This window comes from Scardinius erythrophthalmus (genome assembly GCF_964197995.2).
Source record: "Scardinius erythrophthalmus genome assembly, chromosome: 10".
NCBI classification, from domain to species: domain Eukaryota; kingdom Metazoa; phylum Chordata; class Actinopteri; order Cypriniformes; family Leuciscidae; genus Scardinius; species Scardinius erythrophthalmus.
This window is the reverse complement of record NC_138230.1, coordinates 25,292,441-25,318,897: the sequence shown is the minus strand read 5'-3', so window position 1 is coordinate 25,318,897 and position 26,457 is coordinate 25,292,441. Positions and strand designations below refer to the sequence as shown.

The window sequence follows — 26,457 nt, the reverse complement described above, 5'->3', positions numbered from 1 at the left end:
ATGTAAATTTGTTAATGGAGCTATTTCCCATTTGGTATTCTGATAAAATGATAAAATATATATAGAAAGAAGTAATATATATATATATATATATATATACATATATATATATTATATATATATATATATATATATTTTTTTTTTTTTGTTCTCTATTAGCGGGGTTACCCAGCCAAGCATGAAGTCTGCCAATTCCACTTTACATCTTGGCCAGAGCATGGTGTCCCGTTTCATGCCACAGGACTGCTGGCCTTCCTCCGGCGGGTCAAAGCCTCCACACCACCCGATGCTGGGCCGGTGGTAGTCCACTGCAGGTAATCAAGCATCACTTCCTGTACTTGCAGTCTGACATGTTTTTCTGCACACTTTTGATTGACAGCATATAATCTGCACTGATCATTGGCTGTTTTTAAACAATCGGCCAATACTGTAAACCCGAATATGTTAGCAGAACTCAAAAAATTTAAGGCAATCAATCGCCTCAATTTTTTTTATTTTTGAAATTCAAAGATTAAGTAAGCAGAACTGGCAGATTTTAAGTTTGTACTTAAACATTTCAAGTTAAGAACAATTAAACATTTCAAGTTAAGAACAATTAAACATGTCAAGTTAAGAACAATTAGTGAACAAACTCCATCGCACACCTGCTGATAGGGTGCGTAGGATAACAAGACCAATTAGGTAGGTCGTTTCAGCAGATAAGAAACTGATGAAGGTCGTGTGACCGAAACGTTGTGTTAATAAATATTCATTTTAATTGCAAGTTAAGAACAATTAAAATCAGAGTACACTATTTCATACATTTAACTTAAAACCTTCATGTAATCTCAGTGTGAACACTTTCATTAGTATTAACTTATAGGGCCCTATTTTAACGATCTGAAACGCAAGTGTCAAAGCGCAAAGCGCAAGTAACTTTGTGGGCGGGTCTTGGCGCTGTTGCTATTTTCCCGGCGGGATAAATTACTCTTGCGCCAGGCGCAAATCTAAAATGGGTTGGTCTGAAGTAGCTTCATTATTCATAGGTGTGGTTTGGGCGTAACGTGAAATAAACCAATCAGAGCGTCATCTCACATTCCCTTTAAGAGCAGACGCGTTTGTTCTAAAGCGGATTCCTATTGTAACGGCGGATTTGCCAGGCGCGCGCCAGGAGCGGTTCACAGCCAAGGAGAGCAACACTCTCGTCAGGGACGTTGGGGATGGAGAAACCCACCCAAATTAACTTCGGTTAAAAAGGCGTATGATAATTTGGGTAAATGTGTAAGCTAGATGTAGGCCTATGCTTTTATCTATCTATCTATCTATCTATCTATCTATCTATCTATCTATCTATCTATCTATCTATCTATCTATCTATCTATCTATCTATCTATCTATCTATCGTAATAATGTAGGCTATGATTTGCAAAAATGAAAACTGCTGCTTCTGTGTAGATGAGAGAATCAAAGTGCATTCGCGTTGTGCACACGCTACATTGATTATGGCCAAGCATGCGCCCTTAAAATAGCATATTAATAACATGCGCAACGCGCCACTGACTTTAAACCATTTTTTCCTGGTTAGTAGCGCAATTGTTTTCTAAACCTGCAAAATAGCATGAAGGAACGTTTGCGCTGGAACACGCCTCCTCTTTGCGCTGAACCGCCCCGGGGAGCGCAAGTGTATTTCTTAGTTAACCGACGTGCTTCTGTGGAGGGAAAAGCGCGCTTTGCGCGAGTGCAAAATAGGAATGATACATGCGTCGGTGTACAAAGTCAATTGCGCTGGGTGCAAGATAGGGCCCATAGTTTTAACAAGCTTGCTAACAAACTATTATGTTATCATGCTAACAATAGTATGTTATACAGCACTTGCTGCATGAGTGCAACAATATAAAGATTTGATTTGCTCTCAAATCAAGCCGCATGCACCACTTGTCACCATGATGGTTACTATCCTAAAACCAACATTAACAGAAATTCTTCCAAATTAGCATAACAAAACATTAATCAATACTCAATATCCCACTTAACATTAATCTTGCACAAAAAAAACATTATATTACACTTAATTTTAGCATTTACTCTCCCATTCAAGTGCCATCGGCAAAGCATGCTGGGAAATAGACATCCCAGCCGTTTCAGTTAAACTTAAGTTTGTTTAAATTAAAATAAATAATTTCATAAAACTCAAAACAATGAAACAGTTCAGTTTACTTAAAATATATCAGTTCTGTGTAGTTGAAAGAAAAATAAGGTGCTAAATACTCATAAAAGTTAATTTGACTGAACTAATTAGTTTAATTTAAGTTTGTCCTACTCAAACCAATTAATTATTTTGAGCGTTAGGGTTTACAGTGAATGGCTGGTAGTGAAAATAATAGCTTTTATCGTCTGATACTGATTATTGGCCTATACATCGGTGCATCTCCATGTGATTGTTTTATACTGCATACTGTTTAAAAAATAAAAATAAGTGGCATACAGTAAATACTATCCAATAAGTAGAAAACAGAATAATTCAGTTACAGATTCTATTCTAACCACTCCGACTGTTAGTTAAGCAGTCTCTTATGGTTTTAGTGCCTGCACTTCAAAAATGCATTTCTTGTCTCAAGGCAATGCCAGTTCTTTCAGATCTCAAATATGAAAGCATGTTCTTCCTTTTGATGACATAGTTATTTTATATTTTCCATGCATCTGCTGTGCATTATAAAGAGAAAATTGCTTGCTCCTGCAGTTCACCAGTCCAAGGACCTATTTGTATCCGCCAGTCTCATTTATTTATACAAAAGACATTCATGTATCAGATCAAACTAAATTGGACAGAAAACCAATTCAATGAATCATCCCTGAACATTGTTGAAATGTTCATATAAGCATCACATGTGAAATTTATACTCAAGTGATAGCCTTATCGACTGCAGTTAGCATAACTAAGTCTCATTGGCCCACATTTATCCTGAAAATGTTTTGTGCAAGTCAAATGTTTTGTGCAAATTTGTGCAAGTCAAATGTTGCAATGTGCTCCTCAATTTATCTTTCCACTTGTATGTGCTTTAACACCATTGCTTCATATTTTAATTAAACTAAAGGATAGCTTCATTTAAGATTTTCTAGGATACTTATTTAGTATGCCTCACTGCCATGAATGCCAATCCAGCCCACATTACATTTTCTTACTGCACACAGCACCGGTAATATCATGTTTTTAGACATTACCTGGACAGTAGTGCCAATGAATTCTTTGAAATACATTTGAGTAATTTTTAAATACCATGGTATATAAATATGCTAACAATCATTCAGTACCAGTAATCTGTAAGCGATTCAAAACTTTTACTAGGCTAAAAAAAAAAAAAAAAAAAACTTTACTTCAAGAATGAATAAAGTGTTCTGTGGATACTCATAGAAAACAATGTGTTTGAAGTGTTTGGCACTTCTCATCCAGTGTGCACTTTATTTGTGAATAATAGGCTCCTGGTCAGAGGACATCATTTATGAATCAACCCAACTAATTGGCTAGAGAGTTAATATGTTTTACCCACCACAGCTGATTGTCACCAGCATTTGTTGGGTTGCCATTGTTAAGTAAATATAAAAGTAACATTGTTTTACCAACTAATATCACTGTATCATGGTACCACCACAGTTATATGGTTGGAGAGTCAGCTCATGTTCAAGATTATTCAGGTTGGAATCTGATTTAAGGTTAATTGACTGTGGCAGTATCAGGTTGTTTTAGTCACCCCTTGAATGTTCTGCTTGAAAGAGCTGTGGTAGTTTTATCCAACCCTGTAAGTAATCAGGAATTGACTGAATGCAATTTGTGAAGTACCTCTTAAAACTGTCCAATTACGAGTGTATACCCAGAGCTACATTAGTGCAGTGACATTATTCCTTCAGCCATATGTTTGTCTGTCTGCAGTATGGGCGCTGGCCGCACCGGCTGTTACATAGTATTGGACGTGATGCTGGATATGGCGGAGTGTGAGGGTGTGGTGGACATCTATAACTGTGTGAAGACACTCTGCTCACGACGTATTAATATGATCCAGACTGAGGTAAGATCAGAAACAAAAGAATGGCTCACATTAATCAAGTAGTCATCCAAATAATCTAGGTTGGCTATTTTATCTAGGTGTTTTACTCTAGTACCTTTGGTGCTTAGTTCATTTAATGTCAGAGTTTGGTTCATTTGGATGTTGTGAACGCTGTTTCTCAAACTCAGGTGTGCATCTTTGAACCATACTGAGTTGGCTAAAAAGGTAATCTGGGGTACTGTTGATGTGAACACTACTCTTCACTGATGAATTGAACGCAATAGTCCTGAATCACAGAAGTTAACTATATGATTTGGTAAAATTTTACATATGGCAAGAAAATGTACACCCAATGTATGTCCACATTCTTTGGAACCTTTGCAATAAACTGTTAATATTATAAGAGTACATTTCACAATAAAATACCATTTCAGTCTTTTTACTTCAAAATTTCACATCTAATTCAATGTATTACTTGACATTTCTTTGTAATTTCATTTCTAAATCACATTTCTGTGTAATTTATTAGCAATATATGAGTGAAAATCTTCTGTGGAAGTCTCAGGACTAAAAAAAACGTTCATCCATTCAGTCCGAATGCTATGATAGGACGTCCTACCATGCACCCTGCTCATGCAGACAAAACACATCATCAGTGTTCCATGAGGCTAAGCAGAGTTGTAGTCACAGAGAGTAGCAAACAAACAGCAGCCACCTTTTACAGTTCCTCCAGATCCAAAACAACAAGCTTATGCTGCATTCACGCCATGTCGTAATTACCATCATTATTAGATAGCAACTTTCCACTTGGAGCTGTTCATGTCCTCGGACTCGGAATTATGCGTTTCTATGGCACCACTATCAATGCCAAAATGAATAGCAGTCAGGTGATATAACTCAGAATTCTCAGAAAAGTCTTGATTTACAAGTTGTCATTATGAGTTCTACGAGGATGCAAATGCATTTTACAAGTCAAAACCACTTTGAATTCTAACAATTACCATAAATAAGTTGGTGACGTTCATTATTATTGTAATGTTTTGCTTTGAGACATGAGGCAATGATGCTTTGCAGACTTTGCTTTGGCAGTGTGTGTTCATGTATTTTGAAGGAGGCATGGCTTTGGAGAGAACTCTGAAGGAAGGGTGGGATATTTTCCTCTGTTATGCTTTCAAAGCTAGTTTACAATTGCTAGATTCTATGCAACTGCACATCCTAGCTTTAATGGCTAAACTTAATGAACTAATAAATTCTTGAATGATAAAATCAAGCCCTTTTTTCACTGAATATGCTATTTCACTTGGACATACAGATTACAGAAGTAAAATGAGCTGAGAATGGCAATCCATGTTGCTTATAGATGTTAATATCTATCATGCAAGTATAGCAGTGCGTTGAATGCTACGTTTTATTAAATATTTCATGGCAAATTCCAGTTTTCTATGTTGCCTTGTTTTTAACAGAAAAAAATGGGCTAGAAAGTTTCTCTGAGGTTGTGTGGTAAAAGAGATTTAGACATTAAAAATATGTTACTTTTGAATAATTTATATTCTCATTTCATTTATGAAAGACAGAGAATGAGTTGGTGAGCTGCATGTTAATAAGCTGATGGACGAAAGTAGCTGTGAATATTTTTCTATTCAAGTGAACCCTCAAGAGGCTGGACAACAAAGAAGAAACCATAATTTAATGTATAATCACTGTTCGCTTAATATCACAAGAACGCTTTTAAAGACAAAAGCAAGGCCATGAAACCCATCTTGCTTTCTAGACTGCTTTATAATGCAAAAGAGATATCTGCCCTCACTTTTACACAGTGCTGCGTATGATATATGAATTGACTACAGCAAGCTGAAGGCCAGTCTAGTGTACTCCATCAAAAGAGATCAAACAGAAAACTCATTCATGACCTTTAACCCTCTGATTGAAAGAGTAAAACAGAATCAAAATAAAATAATTTAGCAATCTAATTAGGGACGTCTTCTGTCTAATGCTTGTTTGATAAGGCAAGCATCACTATTTATTTTGTTCATATCTATGGTTACGTATTTTTTTTTTTAATTTCATTTTGCAGTTTATTCCTAACAACACCTCAAATCATGTGATTTGTTAATATTCTTAAAATATTACTTTTTAAGTGATTGGATTTGCAATTGTCAACTGTCAGACCCAAGTCACATCTAGAGACCAGAATATCAGAGTCTTGAAGTTGAGTTCCTTTAACTTAGGTCCAAAAATGTGCCTCTACCTACATTTTTACAAAATTTTCAAAATATGTATATACAGTATACACATGCAATTCATGGCTGTTTCCAGCTGAAATGAACACTAATAACAGCAAAATGGCAACATGTTTTATTCCTTTTCACACAAATTATGCTTACAGGGGCTGATAACCAGTTGATAAAGTCTTATTTTGCACTCTTCCTTGTACTGTACTTCACAATACTGTTATGACCTCAAAACACTTTTGCCATACTGTGTAATTTATAAACTTATACATTATGATGTTTGCATCAAACCAGCTCCATATGTACAGTATGGCTGTTCAGACATTTTTTTTCTGTAAACATGCTTGCTAGCTCACCAGGTAAAGATTTGTAGAAGCAAGCTAAAATGGCATGCTTGCCTTAGCACAAATTGTTTTTTATTTCATGTTTGCTTTTGTTAACGTTATCAGTTAGGTTTAGTGTAGGTGGTAGGTTATTTTTAAATGCGACAGAGCATTAACCTTTTAGCTACACTCACCGGGAATTTCATTTCCGGACTATTGTGATACATACAATAACCAACTAAATAAAATATTGCCAGATTCACATTCATCTGTTTTAGATCAAATTTAACACTTTTTTAGCTCTACTCACTGGACATTTCACTTTGAAAATGTTGCAAAATATAGCAATGTAATATAATTTAGCAGATATGTCTCCACAGGCATGTTTTTCCAATTAGCATGAGCTACCACCCGAACACCCTAGAAACCACATACACTCTAAACACTCTAACTGCCCCATTGCAATACTCTGGGAACCATCCAGAAAACCCATAAAGCCATGACAGCTTGTATGCATGGGCAAGGATCGCTCAAATTTTCTTCAGAAAATGTCTATAATTATTTCTAGGATCTCTATAGACAACTATTGTTATATACCACAATTTCTTGAGTCTAAATTGATTCCGCCAATGGCCATTTGTAGAAGACTGCAAAAGTTTTGTACATCTTTAGGTGGGACTATACTGTAGATTTGATTGACTTTGACATTTCCCTCCTACACTGCTAAATTAAGCTAATATTTGCCCCCTCGATTAATCTCTCTGACATTTTGTCGCATCGTTTTTAATTAAAGCCAGATAAAAGCAAATAATTGGACACTGCATTGTGCATGTTTTGACATGGACTCATTTTTTTGAAGCAGTTTTCTGTCATAGTCTGACCTGAACTGACTCTTTCTGTGTCAATCTCTCTCTGTGGTTTCAGGAGCAGTATATATTCATTCATGATGCCATACTAGAGGCCTGTCTGTGCGGAGAGACCGCCATCCCTATCAGTGAGTTTACGCTCACCTATAAGGACATGTTGAGTGTGGATTCTCAGACCAACACCTCTCAACTCCGAGAAGAGTTTCAGGTGAGTCGTATTTAGTAGTGAATTAACTAAGGACAATGACTCAAAAAATAACTTTTTATGTTGAGTTTGAAGTGGTTAATGGTTTGACACTAACCAGTATGTATTGCAATATCAGAATTTTAGTGTAGTTTTAGTGTAGTTTTTTCAATATCTGATTTTAGTGGGAAGTTGGTTGCAGTTGGCTTGAACCTTGGCATGTTTTTAGTTGGTTAGGATTAGTCACATTTTTACGGTGGTTAGCTTTTGTTTAAATACATATCATATCTTGAAATGGTCATGTTATATATTATAATATTATAACAGTTCACTAGTTGTAAAATGTGCTCTATTTTGCTGCATACATGTTTAGATTTTAGAATAGATATATAACAGCTGAAATGTATCATTTATCATAGTACACTTTACAAAGTTGTAACATGAATATGTAAGAGTAAGTAGTATGTAAGTAGTTTTTTTCTACTTGATCTCAACTGTGAGAAGAGTTTCATGTGAGTATGATTCAGGAGAGAACTGGACCAGTTATGCCACACTGTGTTGTGCACACAACCTTTCAACTGAGCAAACTGAGCCAATACACATCATTTTCTAGTTTGAATGGCTGATCCTCAAGTAGCACTGAGTCATTTTAGAAGTCAATTGTGTATATATAATTGAGTATCTTTATGAGTTTCGAAGTAGCTGCACCTGTTCCAGGGTCAATGTATTCACAACATTCTTACAAAATTGACCCCAGAACTCTCAAACGGTGAATAGTCACTTATCACATTTGTGCAAATTCACTCTTTTTATTTTTTCCCAAATAAATGCAAGGATGTATCCTTTTTGTGACCCCTAAGCTGAGAAAATCAGTATTATGCCTATTGCCTATTATTTTTTTAGTAAGTTAATACCCAGTTATATTACTGCTGATGAGAGTCAGCCCGGTTTAATGTTGTAGACTGCTAATGCACTGTGGATAGTGCTTGTTCAAGTACAATTGACTAAATATCATTGCTTAGAGAGATTGTGTGGTGAGATTAGGGCTGGGCGATATATCGATATAAAAAATATATCGATATATTTTTAAATGCGATATGAAATTCGACCATATCGCGTATATCGATATAGTTCAAATTTGCGCTCTGCTCCCCGCGCCCCCGCTCCTCCTTTCCCACTCTGCGTGCGTGTTTAGAGCATGTTATGTTATGAGAGGCGAATCATGACTACTTCAAAAACCCCAGCACAATAAGAACTACCAGGCAGTGACATAAGTGTACGCTGAAATAAAGTCTTTCACCTCAGAAAAACGGACTTTCTTGTCCTGTCAGCCGTTATCCTGTGCTCGGAGCGCACACTCAATTGCACGCGCAAATGCGGCGGCGCGCGCGCGCTGTGTATCGCCTCACTGATCAAGTGCAAAATAAACTACGAGCATGCAACGCCGTTACGTTGTAAATTACACGAAATAAAAGTAATGCAGGTATGATTTTCATTATATTCACCAGGAGCAGTTTCCATGTTTCATCAACAGTTATTGTGTATTCACCATGGCAACTGTCGTTTCCATATTAACCCCAAAATGCCACTGTTATTTTTTATATTTTTAAATGACAAAATTTGTTTATATATATTCAATGTAAACTTTGATAATCATAATTAATAAATCGCAAATAACAATATCGGCAATTATGATTTTTGTCATAATCGTGCAGCCCTAAGGTGAAGAAACCTGTTTATTATTTATTCATTTGATTTTGCAACTGTTTACTGAAATAGCTGGTTTCCATAAAACTACTTTTAACATGTCATATTTGGCTTTGACTTTGACTGAACATTTGCTCTCACTTTGCGGAAAAAATATCGGGATATATATCGTATATCGATATTCAGCCTAAATATATCGGGATATGACTTTTGGTCCATATCGCCCAGCCCTAGGTGAGATTGGTCACATTGTGTGGTGTCACTGAAACACATTGACACATTAAAATGCATATACTCTCAAAAAAATCCCCAAATCATAGTATACTGTATGAACAATTCTGAGCACATAAAGAGACCAAACATAAAATATTCATGACCGTTTAAGTGAAAAAAATAGTGTGTAATTGGAGTAGACTTTTGCAAAATTAGGAGCACTGATTGATGCGAGAGATTAAAAACCTCATATTATTATTATTATTATTATTATTTTCCTTCTTTTTAAAATGGACTGAAAGAACACATGGTCTGCAGTTGTTACCCTAAAGAGATATTTCTGATTTAACCCCAAGAGAAAATGTTTTGTTGGTATAAATTAATGTATTTAGGTTTATTCAGTAATGTGAAATAATATTTTTGACTTGAATAAAACCAGTTAATTTAGAAAAAAACAAAACAATCCTACAGACTTGCATTAAAGGAGGGATCAGAGTTATATGTAGAGTAGTAGTTTTCTTTCCTTTAGCTCAAACAGTAGAGTGTTGGCGCTTGCAACACCAAGGTCATGGGTTTGATTCCCAGGGAAAGCAAGAACTGATAAGAATGTAAAAATGTGTACCTTGAAATGCATAAAATGTAAAATAAATATTAGTAAAAAAACCTAAACTTAAAAATGAGAAATGTTGCCTGACAACTAAGTGAAATAAAAATAAGTTTAATTTGAAGTACTAAAATTGAAACTGAAACTAAAATTAATTTAAGCTAAATAGAAATATATATATAAAAAACATTAAATAGAAAAGCATCATAGTATCATATAGACTTAACTTTTTTCACTTGAACCCTAGCAATCATCCATAGCACCCTAGCAACCATCCATGGCAGAACACTGTGCCTAGCAATGCGGTAACATCTGGAAAGCGATCCTAGGGAAGTTGGTAAAATCTGCTAGCACAGTCAAGCACCACTCACATTCTCTTGACAAAATGTAGTTTGTTAGAGTTGTTTTAATTTTATGGTATTTCCATTAAAATCCAATAGTTGTTATAATGCATGTACAGCACCTGGGGTTTATGCAAATCATGATGTTTTGTTTCATCCAGGTTAAGTGCTGCATACTAACTCACAGCTCAAACTTTGATGAAGTCAAACAGCCGTAGCATCTATTCTCGTTCATTTAGAGAGGGTTTAATGAGGTGTTCCCTCATCTTACAGTTCCGCATGTACGTTTTTTACATTAAGCTACTAATGGCGTCATGCCTAACACTCTCAGAGTGTATACCTGTCCCTGTCCTCATGATAGCACAGCTCTCAAAGCCAATGTAATTCTAATAATCATAATTGTAATATCCCATTTGTGCCATCAGAACCAATCAGGATTGAAGTACTTTACCCATCAAGTGTAATAATCTGCATAATTTTCAGTTTGATTCATTCACCTCAAAGCTCATAGCATAAGTATTCATTTGTGACCAGTCTGCATTTATTTTCAGCCATTAAGCTTTGCAGCCATTCTTTGGCTGAGACAAAATCATTTCAACTTCAAATTCTTTTCTCTACATCTATCTACAATTGAGGTCATTAGTTGAACTACACCTTGCAATAAACAGGCATGCAAACACGAATCGCATCTAAGAGGGATCATATTTTTGCCCTGTCTATCTATCTATCTATCTATCTATCTATCTATCTATCTATCTATCTATCTATCTATCTATCTATCTATCTATCTATCTATCTATCTATCTATCTATCTATCTATCTATCTATCTATCTGTCTGTCTGTCTGTCTGTCTGTCTGTCTGTCTGTCTGTCTGTCTGTCTATCTGTCTGTCTGTCTGTCTGTCTGTCTGTCTGTCTGTCTGTCTGTCTGTCTGTCTGTCTGTCTGTCTGTCTGTCTGTCTGTCTGTCTGTCTGTCTGTCTGTCTGTCTGTACTCTGTTCAATGTTTTAGTGGCTGAAGGATTCTAGATGTCAAGAAAATGTAATTCTCTGTTTTCATAATGTGTTTCCTTTCACAGCATTTTACACTTCTTCCTCTTTTGGTTTGTTGGACATTTTTGCCTCTAGCTATTGCCTGCATAATTTTACTTCCTCATTCTCTCATTGTCTCACTTAGTTATATCATTCCACATCCTTTGCGTGCTTTCAGACACCCTTTGATCCCTGTCTTTTCTCTTCGTCTGCCTTTTTTCTCTTCAGACTCTAAACTCTGTCACCCCTCACCTGGATGTGGAGGAGTGCAGCGTGTCTCTGCTGCCCCGGAACCGCGAGAAGAACCGGAGCATGGACGTGTTGCCGCCCGACCGTGCCCTCGCGTTTCTCGTGTCCACAGAGGGGGACGGCAACAACTACATAAACGCGGCACTGATGGACAGCTTCCTGCAGCCTGCTGCATTTGTGGTCACCCCTCACCCCCTGCCCACCACCACCGCAGACTTCTGGAGACTTGTATTTGACTACGGTTGTACCTCCATCGTCATGCTTAACCAACTCAACCAGTCCAACTCTGCCTGGGTAAGATAGATAGATTAACAGATCAAAAACCCACAATGTGCGTTGATACTGTGCAAATTACACAATAGGACTCATTTCTGGGATTATTCTGGTCAGCTTATACTCTATACTGAACTTTCATATCCATTACAGTTTTTCACAATAGCTAGGATTAATTTCACAAGAGTTAGGTCACTTCTTCGCACAGTAAGCAAAACCGCAATCTATTGCTTTGTCCGAAATGGCATACTGTCTGAGTAGGAACTACATTTGATGAAATTCGGACGTACTACATCCGCCATGTTGCTGTCAAATGACCTACCAGCTTCAGTTGTGTTGCTTCACTTCCATTCATAAATCTTCTCCCGTGGACTCATGGGATAGTAAAGTGTCCATCGAATCCACACTTCAGAATCTCGGCAGAAGTAGTAGGTCATCCAGGTACTTTTTGCCTACTGTTTTTCAAATACTATGTTTTCGGACATACAGTACTACTCTGTTGGTGTACTGTTTTTCACATACTATATAGTAGGGAAGTATATCATTTCGGATGCAACTCATGTGTTAATCTGTGAATCTTTTTCGGTTGTTTTGGCACAAAATAGATGACTTCATCTTTCAAATGACATGGCTGCTTTTCTCACTTAGACATAACCATAACAAAATTTCTATGTACCTACAGCCCAATTTGCATGTTTTTATAGTTTTTTTTTATTATTATTATTATTACATTTAATTTAAATACCTAACATAAAAGACAAAGACAAAAAGACAGCAATTTCCTATATTTCTACTGTATCCAAATCTAAAAAATGAAAAACAGTCAAAACAGTGGAGTGCCTACACTTTGGTGTTGGGGCTATACATACAGAATGTGTGTTTCCATTATGCTGCTCTATATATATATTTGTTTTTTCATTTTCAATTTTTTTTTTTTTGTGTGTAAACACGCAGTAGATGGACCTATTTAACCACTATGTTCCCGTCTCCATTTTTTGCAGCATCTCGTGCTTGACAGCAATCTAGAAACACTATGATCAGGTTAAAAGAAGCTGAACTTTTAAAAAGCGCATCTCTAGACCTTGCATTTTTTTTATTCCTTGTGACCTGTCTTGCATTTTAAACCGCAAAAATTTCAATTTCATTACCATCTAAACAAAAGGGAACATCTTAAGAATTAGTTTGTACTAGAATGTAAACGTGGATCATGTAACATACTGCAGTAAATTCTAAACCGTAGAGAGGTGTCATTCTTGTCAATTTTACAAAAGAAAGCATTGCGTGAAGAAAAATGGCATGAATTCTGACTTCACTCAAACCAAACTTAAATCTGAACTCTGGATGTATTCAAAACATAACTTTGTCATGTATAACTATTTGGAAATGCATGCACCAGTTACTGTACATTAAAACATGTATTTCCACATATGAATGTGGTTCAGATTACAATTAAAATAGTCAGATTTAGTGCAATAATTGTAATGTTTTTGCTTTCATCCAACACATTTGTGCCACATGCGAGGAGAGAAAAAAATCAGGTTTAGGCCACAGACAACTGTGGTGTGAATATAAACTTTACATATTTTAAGCCCCCTGCGACCTTTTGTTTTGAAGTCTTTGAGAGTGTGAAAGCTATTTTTTGGTAGGTCAGACCCCCCGGGGACCCCATAATTCTTACTCTGGGTGAACAGCAATGTGCCTTTCATTTGAGACTCCCCACATTGATAATGTGTTTGTCTTGTCTAAATTGGCACTAGAAAGGACAAACTCACCAAGACACCAACCTACTCGTGATTTTCACTCTTCTTCCCCTGCAGGGAACCACTGTTACCCGTTCTCCATGATAAAACATTTCTGGTGCACATTATTCGACTGAATACACAATTAGAGTGTGTCATCTTTAAGACTCACCTGATAATACATCTGTATTTATGATTTTTGTATGTGTAAGGTAATCTGCACAAAACTATTTTATAGTTATTTCTGTTTCCTGTCTCCCATTTGATGTGTGCAAATGTTTTTTTTTTCTAGGGATTATCTCACTTATTCCTTTCTTCTAGAAATATCTCTCTGTTCTCTTTCTTTTGCAGTCACCCCTTTCTGATCTGTCTGAGTGTTTGTATGAATATGTGTCTTCTTCTGCACCATGTCACTATGCTAATATGCATCATTGTGACAAGAATTTATCAATTTCTATCTCATCTATATCAACATCTCTCTATCTCACATCGGAAATACATGGCCGAAGCTGTTTCACGCCTACTCCTTTCAAATAAAAGCATGTTGGATTAGATCTGTCTGCAACAGGCGTGAGTGAAAATTAATTGACACATTGAGCAAATGGTAATCTGGTGGGAGATTGGACTAGAAAATGCAGCCGATATGGAGAAATGAGCAAAGAGTATTTATCTTGGTGGGCTGCAATTGGATTTTCAGTGCTGTTTAGCCTATCTTTGGCGTTTTCTTGACTCCATTATCCTTTCACCGTCTATCTTCACCCTTCGCTTAATCACAAGATGCCCATTTTCTCTATCCGCAATCTATTTTATTAACACATTCCAAACAGACATTGACTTGTATCTTCTGATTGTGGACATAATGTAAAAGAAAAAAACATTATGGTGGTACTCCCAAATTCAAAATAATAATAATAAAAAAAAAAATAAAAAAAATAATAAGTAATAAAAGTTGTTTTGTTTTAAAATAGTATCATGCTAATAAGTAACACTTTACAATATGTTCCATTTGTTACTATTAGTTAACATGAACTAATAATGAACAATACTTCTAAAGCATGTATTAATCCAAAGCTGTATCTTTTAATGTTATTTATTGGACCTTGGCTAACACGAACAAACAATTAACACTTGTAACTAATTAACTAACTGGCTAATTTAGTTAAAGGGGTCACTGGATGCAAAATTCACTTTTATATGGTGTTGCATATAAATGTGTCTTTTGCCGTGTGTAGACACAACCACCATACAATGAAAAAAATACATTCACTCCTTTTTTTTATCCTCAAAAAGCCTAAAAACTCTCAATCATCAAGCCTTTTGGATTTTCTGAGCAATATGATGTCATATTGCTCATCAGGGCCGGCGCTCCGCACACGCACATCACGCACTGCGCGTAGGGCACCAAGTGCTTGGGGGGGCACCAAAAAATCGGGGTCGTGAAAAATCATCACAATAGGGTACTAGTATAAATAACAAATAAAATATGTCTAAAGCATGTTAATATTGGGTTTAAGTGGTCGTTCAATGAGGCCTATTATATGTTGATCCGACGAAAACTATGTGTGTTTTTAAGTGGTCCAGTGGTAGAAATTTTGCCAAGCGTGTCAGAGGTTCTGAGTTCTAATCCGCACTCATATAGTTTTTTTTTTTTTTTTTCATCAAAACCGATTATGTTTTTTAGTGGTTGTATATCAGGCAGGGACACTTTTTGTGCTTTTTGTTTTCTAATTGTACCGGAGCGAATAGAGAGTCTCTCCACAACGGATTGAAACGCGCGTCTGAGTGAAGGCTGTGCGCGAGCCAGAAACAAACATAGTATCCGCGCCACTGATCGCTCGGCAACGAGCACTTTGATCAGTTGATTTAAAAAAACAACACATTTCAGCGCTAGATCGACTCTTATTTAAAAAACGAATTAAATGAAGGCTCTGCTGGTTAACTGGAGATGTTTTGTTTGTTTGTATTGGTACATTCGTGCCGCGAGATGTTTCAAAAGTGGTCCTACCCGCAAATTACGCCTATGCATGTCCAGGGGCGTCGCTATAGTAGTGCAAAAGATCCGGGGCTTTAGCCCTGCATGGCTAAAATATATATTTATTTTTTTTAAACTTTGAAACTGCAATTAGAAGAAAAAAAAAACACAATCTCAGTGTTTGTATATTTTCATATTCACAGAGTTGTCAAATTATGTACAGAATTATTATATTGTGCCTGACCTTTGCACTTTTAACTTTCTGTGTTTACATTGTTCAGTTCCAAATCTGTGTTTTTAGTAATTGTGGTGGTATTTGGTATTTATAATTTTAACCTTTATATTATTTATTTCTTTTCATGTTTGGTGCCATTGTTAATGTAAAATTATTTATTTGCAGCAGTTATTTTGAAAGTAAAGAGAACCTAACTAAGACATTCTGAATGGTTGTTATTCCCTTGGTGGGTGTGGGGGGGGGTGGGGGGGTGTGGGGGGGGGGGCACCACCAAGCATTTGTGCTTAGGGCACCCAAATGGCTAGCGGCCCTGTTGCTCATGCTCCGCCCACGACCACTGACGGACTGTCCCGTATTAGCATATTTCCGCTCTCAGCCATTTGTATACTGTCCATGGCAGCACTTTTTACATGTCTTGTGTCGACACGCCCCACGGAAGAGAGGGGTGGGGTGAGATAATGATAATGCATTGTCTAACATTAACTAATGGGACATTATTGTAAAGTGTTACCGGATAATATTGAAAAAAAAAAAATGCAGGGTATCCTTTTGTTTGTCATTTGAAAAGAAAAACATAAATCATTTGGATAGAAACATCCACCGGTTTAACTTTAGTTTTGCTATCTTACTTCAGAGACATTGCCTTGCTGGAGGGTACTACTGCTAAGCTCAGTGGTGCAAAGGACTGGACTATTCAGAGCTGGGCACAAATCACTGAGATGTTGTTAGATAATTGAAAGCCCAGATTTCTTGTTTATTTGCTGTTAAATTACTTTTATTGTAATGTGCATTTTCATTGCATATATTTGTATATAGATCATTGTAGTTTTGATTTATGTCCCTTATATGTTTGAATTTTGAATTAAAAAATGTGATAAAAAAGAAAGAAAATAAAACTATGAACAAGAAATAATATCATAGAGAGGGCAAATAGCAGATAATTTTACCTTTTTTGAATTTTGACAAAATTAGATTGTCAGATTTCAAATGGCTTAATTGAAAACATTTCATAATATTTGAATATTTAAAAAAAAAATATTATGCATTTTTAAATGCATATCAATGCATTATTATTATCTAATTGTAATATAACCATTATTATCAATGTTATTATAGTTATTATACCAGTCATTCCATTTCATGATCAATAATCTCATCATTGATTTTGTTCACCCATAATAATACTCTGTTTATGTTATAGTTATATTATTCTGGTGTATTGCAAGTGTTATTATTATTGTAGTTTTTTTCTCTTCTTCTTTCTTTTTTTTAGTTGCATATACAGTATTTAGTTGCTTTTTTTAATAATATGCCAATGAAAATCAGCCTTTAGATAACTTGGGTACATTTATATCTGTCTGGATGTTGATTAATGTACATTGTCCCTTTTGAAATAATTAAATACATACATACATGTAACATTATTTGTAAATTTTTGTCACTGTCTCTGCGCTAAATCTAAATTATTTCCTTCTCTTTCTCAGCCTTGTCTACAATACTGGCCTGAAACAGGGATGCAGCAGTATGGACCCATGACGGTGGAGCTGCTCTCCAGATCCACTGATGACAATGTTGTCACTCGTCTATTCAGGGTGAACAACATCACACGGGTGAGTCTATAATGCCATACACGTCATCTTCAAATATATGTTATATCCATTGTGCCTTACAATCACCCAGTGTTAGTGCTGACATTTCCTCGTACCTCATTAAAATCAGACCCAATTAGACAAATCACCTGTCTTCTAACATCTGTCTTTTTTTAAGAGATTCTCTGAGTTCAGGTCCACTCCAGATAGGTTAATTAACTGCTAGGCTAATGGCTTAAATTATCTTTTCAGAGACTTGTAGAAAATGAATTCAATACCGATGAAATTAAATCAAAGGTATAAAAGTGTGGTGAGTCTCCATTTCACAAAATAGCACTGACGGACACTACATTGCTATAATTAGACCTGGTAATTTCTCGCTGGATGCGTGTGCGAGAGAGCGATAAAGTTGTGTCTCTCTCAGTGTGGTCTGTGCTTCTGATATTGACTTGTCTGGATAAAAAGACATTTTTCACACCTCTAGCTGACCTTAGTCCTCCCTGATGGCATCATTGTCAACATCCTGTCTCTTTGAAATCTTGTCTGAAGTGTTGCACCTTTCATTGTTCGCCCCCTTTAGCACTCCTGACAGCCAGGCTGTCAACCTTTAGCCATATTCCCATCCGTGCCTCTGTCAGTTTGGCTAGCCCCTGTCAGTCCCTATTTCCCCTCTGTCTCTTTGAGACTCTGCAAGCTGGGCAAACACTCCATGTCATTGTCAGAAATTGTCCCATACTGCCTCTTCACAGGACCCCAGAGAGAACCACCCATGTTGGAAAGACGATTCTCACTTCTCCAAAAAGGTACAAGACTGAGGAGTAGAGTGCTATTGATAGATCATGTTGCTAAACGGCGCCAACCCTGGACAAAGAAAAGCTCTGTGACAGAAAAATGCTTTAATGATTTGTTACAGAGCAATTTAGATGCTAATTAATGCTCAAATGATCCAGTCAATGACTTGCAGATGAGCTGAATATTGTGTGCTGTGTGAGTGAGTGTTTGAATTACAGTAGATGTTCCATGAATAGGATACAAAATAGAGTGACATGTTTCAGGCATCAGTGAAATAAGTTGCTTAACCCTCAGATAATGTTGTTTGTTTATGTCAGGAGGTCAAACTAAATATTATATGAGATGTATTTTACATTAATTTTGTATGCCATTTCTGGAACCCTGTTACCAAAGTGTTAGTTTTTATTATTATCACAGTTAATTATTATTATTATTATTATTATTAGAAATATAATTTTCAAGCAATAAACACATTTGGTAACACTTTATTTTACAGTGTCCTTGTTATGTTACATGTACTTACCATAGTAATAAGAGCAAATTAAGCATAATTACAAGCAACTAACCCTCAACCAAATCCTAATCCTACCCGGTAGCACTTTATTTTACAGTGTCCTTGTTACATATGTTACATGTATACTTACCATAGTAATAAGAGCAAATTAAGCATAATTACAAGCAACTAACCCTCAACCAAATCCTAATCCTACCCGGTAGCACTTTATTTTACAGTGTCCTTGTTACATATGTTACATGTACTTACTATAGCAATAACAGTAAATTATGCATTCTGTAATTACATGCAACTAACCCTCAACCAAATCATAATCCTACCCTAACCCTAGAGTAAGTTCATGCAGTTGCTTAATATTACTCAGTACTTAACCCCCTGAGGTCGGCTATCGCGGCTCGTTTTTTTTCCTTATCAGTTCAAAAAAGAATCAAAATAATAATATTAATTTTTATCTTATATGCTTGTGTTATACATCAATCTATCCTGTTAAGTGTGTATTATTTTTGTGTATACTCACAATAAAAGCAAAGTGTTGTGCTTTTTGCCAAATAAAGAAAAATAAACATGATGTGAGTTCTGCCTTCTCTCTGTCAGTGAAGTCAATTCTGAAACGCGTCCGAAAATGAACCATAACTCAGTGAATACTCAGTCAAACAGGCATACAGACACACAGGCATGAAGCTTGAATTCTCTTCTTTTAAATGAAGTAATTTATAAAAAACAAATATTCTCTGTTTATGTAATATGTATGAAAAGAGAGAGATGTCAGTCGTTCTCATCTCAGCTCATTGTGTTTTAATTTGACCCCGCCCACGGAGAGCGCGCGCTATTCAATTGCAAATGAATGAGGCAATCCATGCAAACTGTGAACGCTCCCATATCAGCTCGAGAAAACACATCAAGTTTATTCAGATCATTGTACTTGTTTACACCGTCTAGCAGCGCTGTGAGGAATAATACTATCGTAATAATAATAATGGAAAATGTACCTCAGAAGTGCTGGTATTTCGAGGAGCAATGGATGGAATACTGTAATATGTTTTTTTCATTCTCAAGTGAATGGCATTTCTGTGTGTGAATGAATGAACGGCAGAGATGCGCGCTGTTTACCACAGCTCGCAAAAAGACAGTTTAAATTTGAATCGTGTTTCTGTGTGTGAATGAATGATCCGCTTTTAGCAAACTGTATTGCTATACTGAGATGAGTAAAAATCGACTGAAATATGTTGAAATAAAATGTTATTTGTATAAGCAACGTATTAAACTGCAAATTAACATTTATATTCCTTATAATAAAAACGAAAGACCTATGTTACAGACATATGAAAGACAACATTTCATTGACTAGTTTTGGATAGATTATATATTTTTACTGTAAAATATCTGCTACCTCAAATAAGCTTTTGTTTGCCAATTTTTGCTAATATGTTAAAGGAACACTCCGACTTTTTGGGACTTTAGCTTATTCACAGTATCCCCCAGAGTTAGATAAGTCCATACATACCTCATACCTCGTGTGCTGCGCTAATCACTCCGCCCAAGTAGCCACTCCGCCCAAGTAGCTATGCTCTTACGCCTAGTGAGAATATAGTTCCCAGTATTTATACGATTAAAAATGGTCTCTGTCTCATATAGCCTTGTTATTTGTACACGCTGTGACTATACAGATCACAACATGTAAATAGGAAAATGTTTGCATTATTTTGTCACTTATTGGGATTAGTATGCTACCTTATCCATTTACATCCAGTCTTTGTGCTAAGCTAGGCTAGCGGTGGGTGCGTCAAATAACACTTACAGAACGCACAGAAATGAAAAAGGTATGTATGGACTTATCTAACTCTGGGGGATACTGTGAATAAGCTAAAGTCCCAAAAAGTCGGAGTGTTCCTTTAAATATAGTATGTTTTGTCAATGTAGGCTATATTCAAAGTAATGAATCCTTAACTTTGAAATATGTATGATAAAATGTATACTTTAGTTTTTACAAAGAAAGATTACACTTGAATTGTTGTTGTAATTGTAACCTTTTTAATAAAAAATATATATTTACAAGGTAGATGTAAACACATTTTAAAAGGTAAATATAAGCCTTTTCTTTAAATATTTTTTATTGTGTTTTATTATTGACAAATTTGGGGAGAGGATACATATTCCAAAACTGAAAATACAGTATGAGAATTAACTGCACAATTACTAGACATGTTTTCCTTGGATATTATACAATTTGCAAGCACAATTTGTGAAAAAAATAAAATAAATTGAGATGCTTCCAACTGAATGGCTCATTAAGTATGTGGGCCCCATTGTCTCCTCAGGTGTGAACCACTAAATATGCATGATGGTGTTGGATCGTTGACGCCCTTTGCGCATATTGCCTTTCCAAACAAAAAGTGTTTTACAAGATTTAAATCAATGTATTGTTTTATGTAAATGATTAGGCAGGATGATTTTCACATCATTTTGAATAAAAAACTCTAGGCAACGACATTAGTCAAAAGTCACATATTGACACATATTTAGTATGTGTTTTGTGGCCTTATTTCAGAAACTTTAGTTTTTAGTTTTTTCAATAACCATGCATAAACATTATTCTCTCAAAAATACAAACAGTACATGCATGCTGCTCACATATTATGGTAGCCCTGTTTGTGCTAAATAGAGTGTAATTACACCTTTGCGATTAATATGTTTATAAGCAACTGAAAAAAACACAAATGTCAGGGCATGTCAGAACATCTCAAGGACCCCAAAAACCCCTTAGACCCCAGAGGGTTAAATATATAATTACACTATAACAATGACACCTTAAAATAAAGTGTAACCTCCTACCCTAACCCTATAGTAAGTACATGTTGTTGCTTAATATTTCTCAGTACTTAAATGTATAATTACACTGTAACAATGACACCCTAAAATAAAGTGTAACCACACACACACACACACACACACACAAACACACACACACACACACACATATATATATATATATATATATATATATATATATATATATATATATGTGTGTGTGTGTGTGTGTGGTTACACTTTATTTTAGGGTGTCATTGTTACAGTGTAATTATACATTTAAGTACTGAGAAATATTAAGCAACAACATGAGTACACTAGAATGAGTAACAGGGTTGCATATTTATTTATTTAAGTATTACTCAGTAGGGACTAGGTTTGGGATGCTTATTGATTTGTAGTTATTGATTTTATTTCCAATTACAGAACAGTTTTTTTTTCTTCATTGTAAATTCACTTAATTAAAATATATTTTTTTGTTGTTTTACTATAATTTAATTAATATAAGTTTAACAGATTGTTGTCATGTGGTTTTAATTTTTGGTTTAAATCAAGAAGGTTTAGATATCTCATGTGGCACATATGGAGCCCCTAAGGGGACATGGTGAAGGAAAACAATTATGAAATGGGAGAAAAAAAGGCAAGTTTATATCACCATGTCCCTTTAGGGTCTCCATATGTGCCACTTCAGAGAACTTAACCCCTTTGATTGAACAGACCATTTTAATTTCATTTTCATGCTATGTTTACAATTATTTTCTCATTCTTCTGGTCTTGGTCGCTCTGTCTTTATCATTCAGTTGCAGGAAGGTCATCTGGTAGTGCGACATTTCCAGTTCCTGCGCTGGTCGGCTTATCGTGAAATCCCAGACTCTAAGAAGGCCTTTCTCAACCTGCTGGCACAAGTGCAGAAGTGGCAGAGAGAGTGTGGCAATGGTCGCACTATAGTGCACTGCTTGTAAGTTTCATACGGCTCTGCTTCCAAATGCTAATTGGAGAGCAATTACACTTCATTGTGTTGATTATACAATCCAGGTCTCTTTTGCTCCCGTGCTCCTGCAATTTCTGTGGCCACCCAACAGTGAAAATCTGCTTAAAGTGCTTAATCTCCGGCTGCTTTTTCATGTCTTAATTTTTTTCTCAGTATTTGACTTCTTAGCGCTCTGGCCTCAGGATACGTACCTGCCACCTGCACGTGTCTGTAGTTTAATACATCTATCCTCTATTAATGATATCATGGTACAGACACCATTTCGGGCTTCAAAGCATCTGGGCTGGGGTGCCCTTCTTTCATCAGTAGCCCTAGGGAAATGATCTTAGTTCAGTAGGATGTGACATTTTTATAGCATGACTTTTCCCCAGAGCGCACTGGTACTTTCCATTCCTTCTTGTTCAAAAGTATTGCAGATATCTGGCAGCCTGTGGTGGCAAAAATATGGCTCTTTCACCGCTATCCCCTCCAGACATCTATAATACAATAATTCACACAAGCTTTGAAAGTGTGCCGCATAGATCCCTCTCCTACATGTGTTACAAGCCACTTCTTTTCTTAAAGATGCTAATGAAACAACGTATTAATGTCTTTAAGGAATGGTGGGGGACGTAGTGGCACTTTCTGCGCATGCACCATGATAATGGAGATGGTGCATCATCACAACATGGTCGATGTGTTCTACGCCGTCAAGACTCTCCGGAACTCCAAGCCCAACATGGTGGAGTCTATGGTTAGTGTGCTAATTTTGTGCAGAACTTATTAGTGGTGTTTAGATAGGGAATCTTTACTTTTGCTAATCCCCATTATTAGACCAAACCCCAGCCAATGTGTAACAGTTTGACATGCAAATAATTTGTTCTGTGAGCATTTTTGATACCTCATATTACACTTGAGAAAGAGGTGCTTTTACTCTACTCTGCAATAGATGATAAAACAATTATATTGACTTAGATTAAAGGAGGAATACAACTGTATAAATAGCCTGGCTAAGTTATAGTTTCCACCATTGTTCCTCTGCAAGTAACTTGTAGCTTTATATTTCAACCACTTATAAATTCCATAATCATATTTTTATTATAGGATTAACGATTCACAGACAAACATCTCTCACATTTTCTTCAAATGTAAAAATGTAGTTGCATTATGAAATTTATGTAGTTTGTGAATGTCACCAAAGAAATCGATGCCACCTTGATGTTGTTTACAGGAGCAGTACAGGTTCTGCTACGAGCTGGCTCTGGACTACCTGGACTGCCTGGAGGTCAGATAACACAAGAGCTCAAGACCTCATCAACACTGGCTTCAACCTCTTCATCTTTCCTCCTCTTTTTGCTTTCATTTGGGCCAATCCAGCCCATATGAATGAGCTGTTCTGTCCTCCAGTGAGAATGCATAATCTACGTCAAAAGTGGGAATGCAAGACTTGGCACATTTCTTTAACCTTCAACCTCTATTGTCCTCTGTGTAATTTTTGTTTTGGTGTTTTCTCCTCCACTGACTCCCTGTGCCAGATATTCCTGCCGAACCCTTGAGGTAATTGACGAGATTTCAACAGCTTTGAGATTTATGACGTACCTCTTTGATCACGTGACTGGCTCTGAGCTCCGCCTATAGGCCTTATACACCATGCAAGAGGAAAACACGCTGAAACCATGTGACTGCAACAGCGACAACATGGGAGATAACATTGTGTTTGTACATTACGTGTATTGTTAAACTCTTTACGTGGGGCGATCTACTGTGATGATTTTATTGGAAAGCATACCTTGAATGTGAGGGTGTGATAATTGATGGAGTTTTTTATTGAATTATTTAAAGGTGATCTGTATTATTTGTTGATGTTAATCTCCCATCCCAGCTTAATGTGCAGAAACATCTATAAGTGAGCCATTCATAGGTTGATTCTCCTCAAAAGTGTAACACTGTGGCGCTATCAAAACATTGCTCTATTTGTTTGAGCATCCCAACACAGCAACTTTGACTCAACCAATAGCTTGAGTTTGGGGTGGAACTATGTGTTTGGCTGACCAGTAACAGATGAAGGTTTGGGACAGCTGTTTGAAAACAGTGAGTTTTTCTTGCAATTCTATTTGGTGACACTCTTCACCTTTAAATCGGAAAGTGGCACTCAAAAGTTCAGGCAGGTCAGAAGAATAGCTACAAATATGGTTTCTGGGTTGATTTTTTTGTTGGGGTTTGTGTTTTTTGGGGGGAGGGGGGGGTGTATATAATATATATTTTGCAAAAAAAAAGTTTCTAGATGTTGTCTTTAATGTGCCAACTCATGTGTGCGTGCGTGTGTGTGTGTGTGTGCGCGTGTGTTTGCGCAAAGAGGATCAATCATGGATCTGCATGCCTGATTCATGTTTCATTGCAATCCATTGTGACCAGTCTGCTTTGGGTGCCGCTGTTTGCTGTCATTAAGCACAGTAAAACAAAAACCATATACGCAACTATATAAAATAAACAAACATGCTACTGTTGGAGTATGGTAAGGCACTCGCCAAAAAAAAAAGTTGCTTTGTATCTTTGTATTTATTGGTTGTGTTTTATTTTCTACAAAAAATAAATAAATAAAATGTAACATGATAGAATAAAACATTCCAATGTTGCTTTTATCTCATTGTCATTATTGTTGTTCATTTTCTAATCAAGCTTGGTTTTCCTAATTTCAATACAAATAATAGGTCAATTGTTTTCCACCACTAGACAACAGATACTAAATAGAATTATGGTGGGGTTAAATTTAAAATTGCGGTTCCCGCAAAATAAAAGCTCCATGGTTTAACCTTTAAAAGCAAATACAAATCAAGACATCCATTAATATTAGCTTTGTAATGTTACTGCTGTTCTGTAAAACTAAATAATAATAATAATAATATATTTTTTTTAACAGTACAACAGGGGTCGGCTCAGGTTCAAGTCTCTATATTCTCCGATTTTTTTTTTTTTTTTTTTTTTGCCAACAAATAGTTTATCCTAAAATTTAAAACAATTATACTTAAATGAAACATGACTGAGATCTTCATTAAGACTTCTGAGCCATGAAAGAGCTACACCTGAGTAATACCTTTGGGTAGCATAGTGAGTAACCGTGAACTACTTGACCCATTTGGTCTGTTTGCTTTTCATTACAAGCATATTTATTAAACTGATAAACTTATCATATGGCACTATAGAAAGAATCTGATTCAGTGAGCAAATTTTTTTCTTACTCTTCATAAGACTGCAGTGTTGTGATAGCCAGCAGCCATATCACCCTGTAGCCCAAGACTGGTTGCCCACTGAAGCTAAGCAGGGTTGAGCCTGGTCAGTACCTGGATGGGAGACCTGGGAAAACGTCTCGGTTACGTATGTAACCCTCGTTCCCTGAATAGGGAACGGAGACGTTACGTCGGATGACAACGAATGGGGTTTCGCTTAGAAAGCCTGTCATCTTCGAGTATATAAAACGAGCCAATGGCAATGAAATGCCATGGGTCTGCGGAATTTGCATAGCGTATCTCCGCCCCACGCCGGGGGTATATAAGGAAGTACGCCGGCAACATGCAGATATGTCTTCGCTGAGGAGCCGAGACTGAACTCAGGCGTTCCCAGCGGTACAGCGTAAGTGGCAGGGAGACGCAACCTTACGTAAAGTTACGTCGGATGACGACGAATGGGGTCCCCAGTCTAATCACGCCACCTCGGCTGTCTTCCAGTGCCCTGCGTAAGTCTGAGCTCCCTGTCGTGAGACTAGCACGGACGAAGGAGTCCTACTTAACACAGGA

The 26,457-nt window shown here is 36.4% G+C and overlaps 1 protein-coding gene across 1 annotated transcript in view; it reads left to right on the top strand.

Moving 5' to 3' along the window:
* Positions 1 to 25,304, top strand: part of ptprua (protein tyrosine phosphatase receptor type Ua) — a 446,907-nt gene extending 421,603 nt beyond the window's left edge. Inside the window, exons 22-29 of the mRNA XM_081375841.1 lie at positions 160 to 314; positions 3,908 to 4,043; positions 7,501 to 7,650; positions 11,751 to 12,065; positions 17,475 to 17,600; positions 22,494 to 22,651; positions 23,282 to 23,417; positions 23,895 to 25,304. Of these exons, the coding sequence (XP_081231967.1) occupies positions 160 to 314; positions 3,908 to 4,043; positions 7,501 to 7,650; positions 11,751 to 12,065; positions 17,475 to 17,600; positions 22,494 to 22,651; positions 23,282 to 23,417; positions 23,895 to 23,957 (1,239 nt within the window). The 3' untranslated portion in view covers positions 23,958 to 25,304. The remainder of the gene's footprint in view (positions 1 to 159; positions 315 to 3,907; positions 4,044 to 7,500; positions 7,651 to 11,750; positions 12,066 to 17,474; positions 17,601 to 22,493; positions 22,652 to 23,281; positions 23,418 to 23,894) is intronic.
* The last annotated feature ends 1,153 nt before the right edge of the window (positions 25,305 to 26,457 follow it).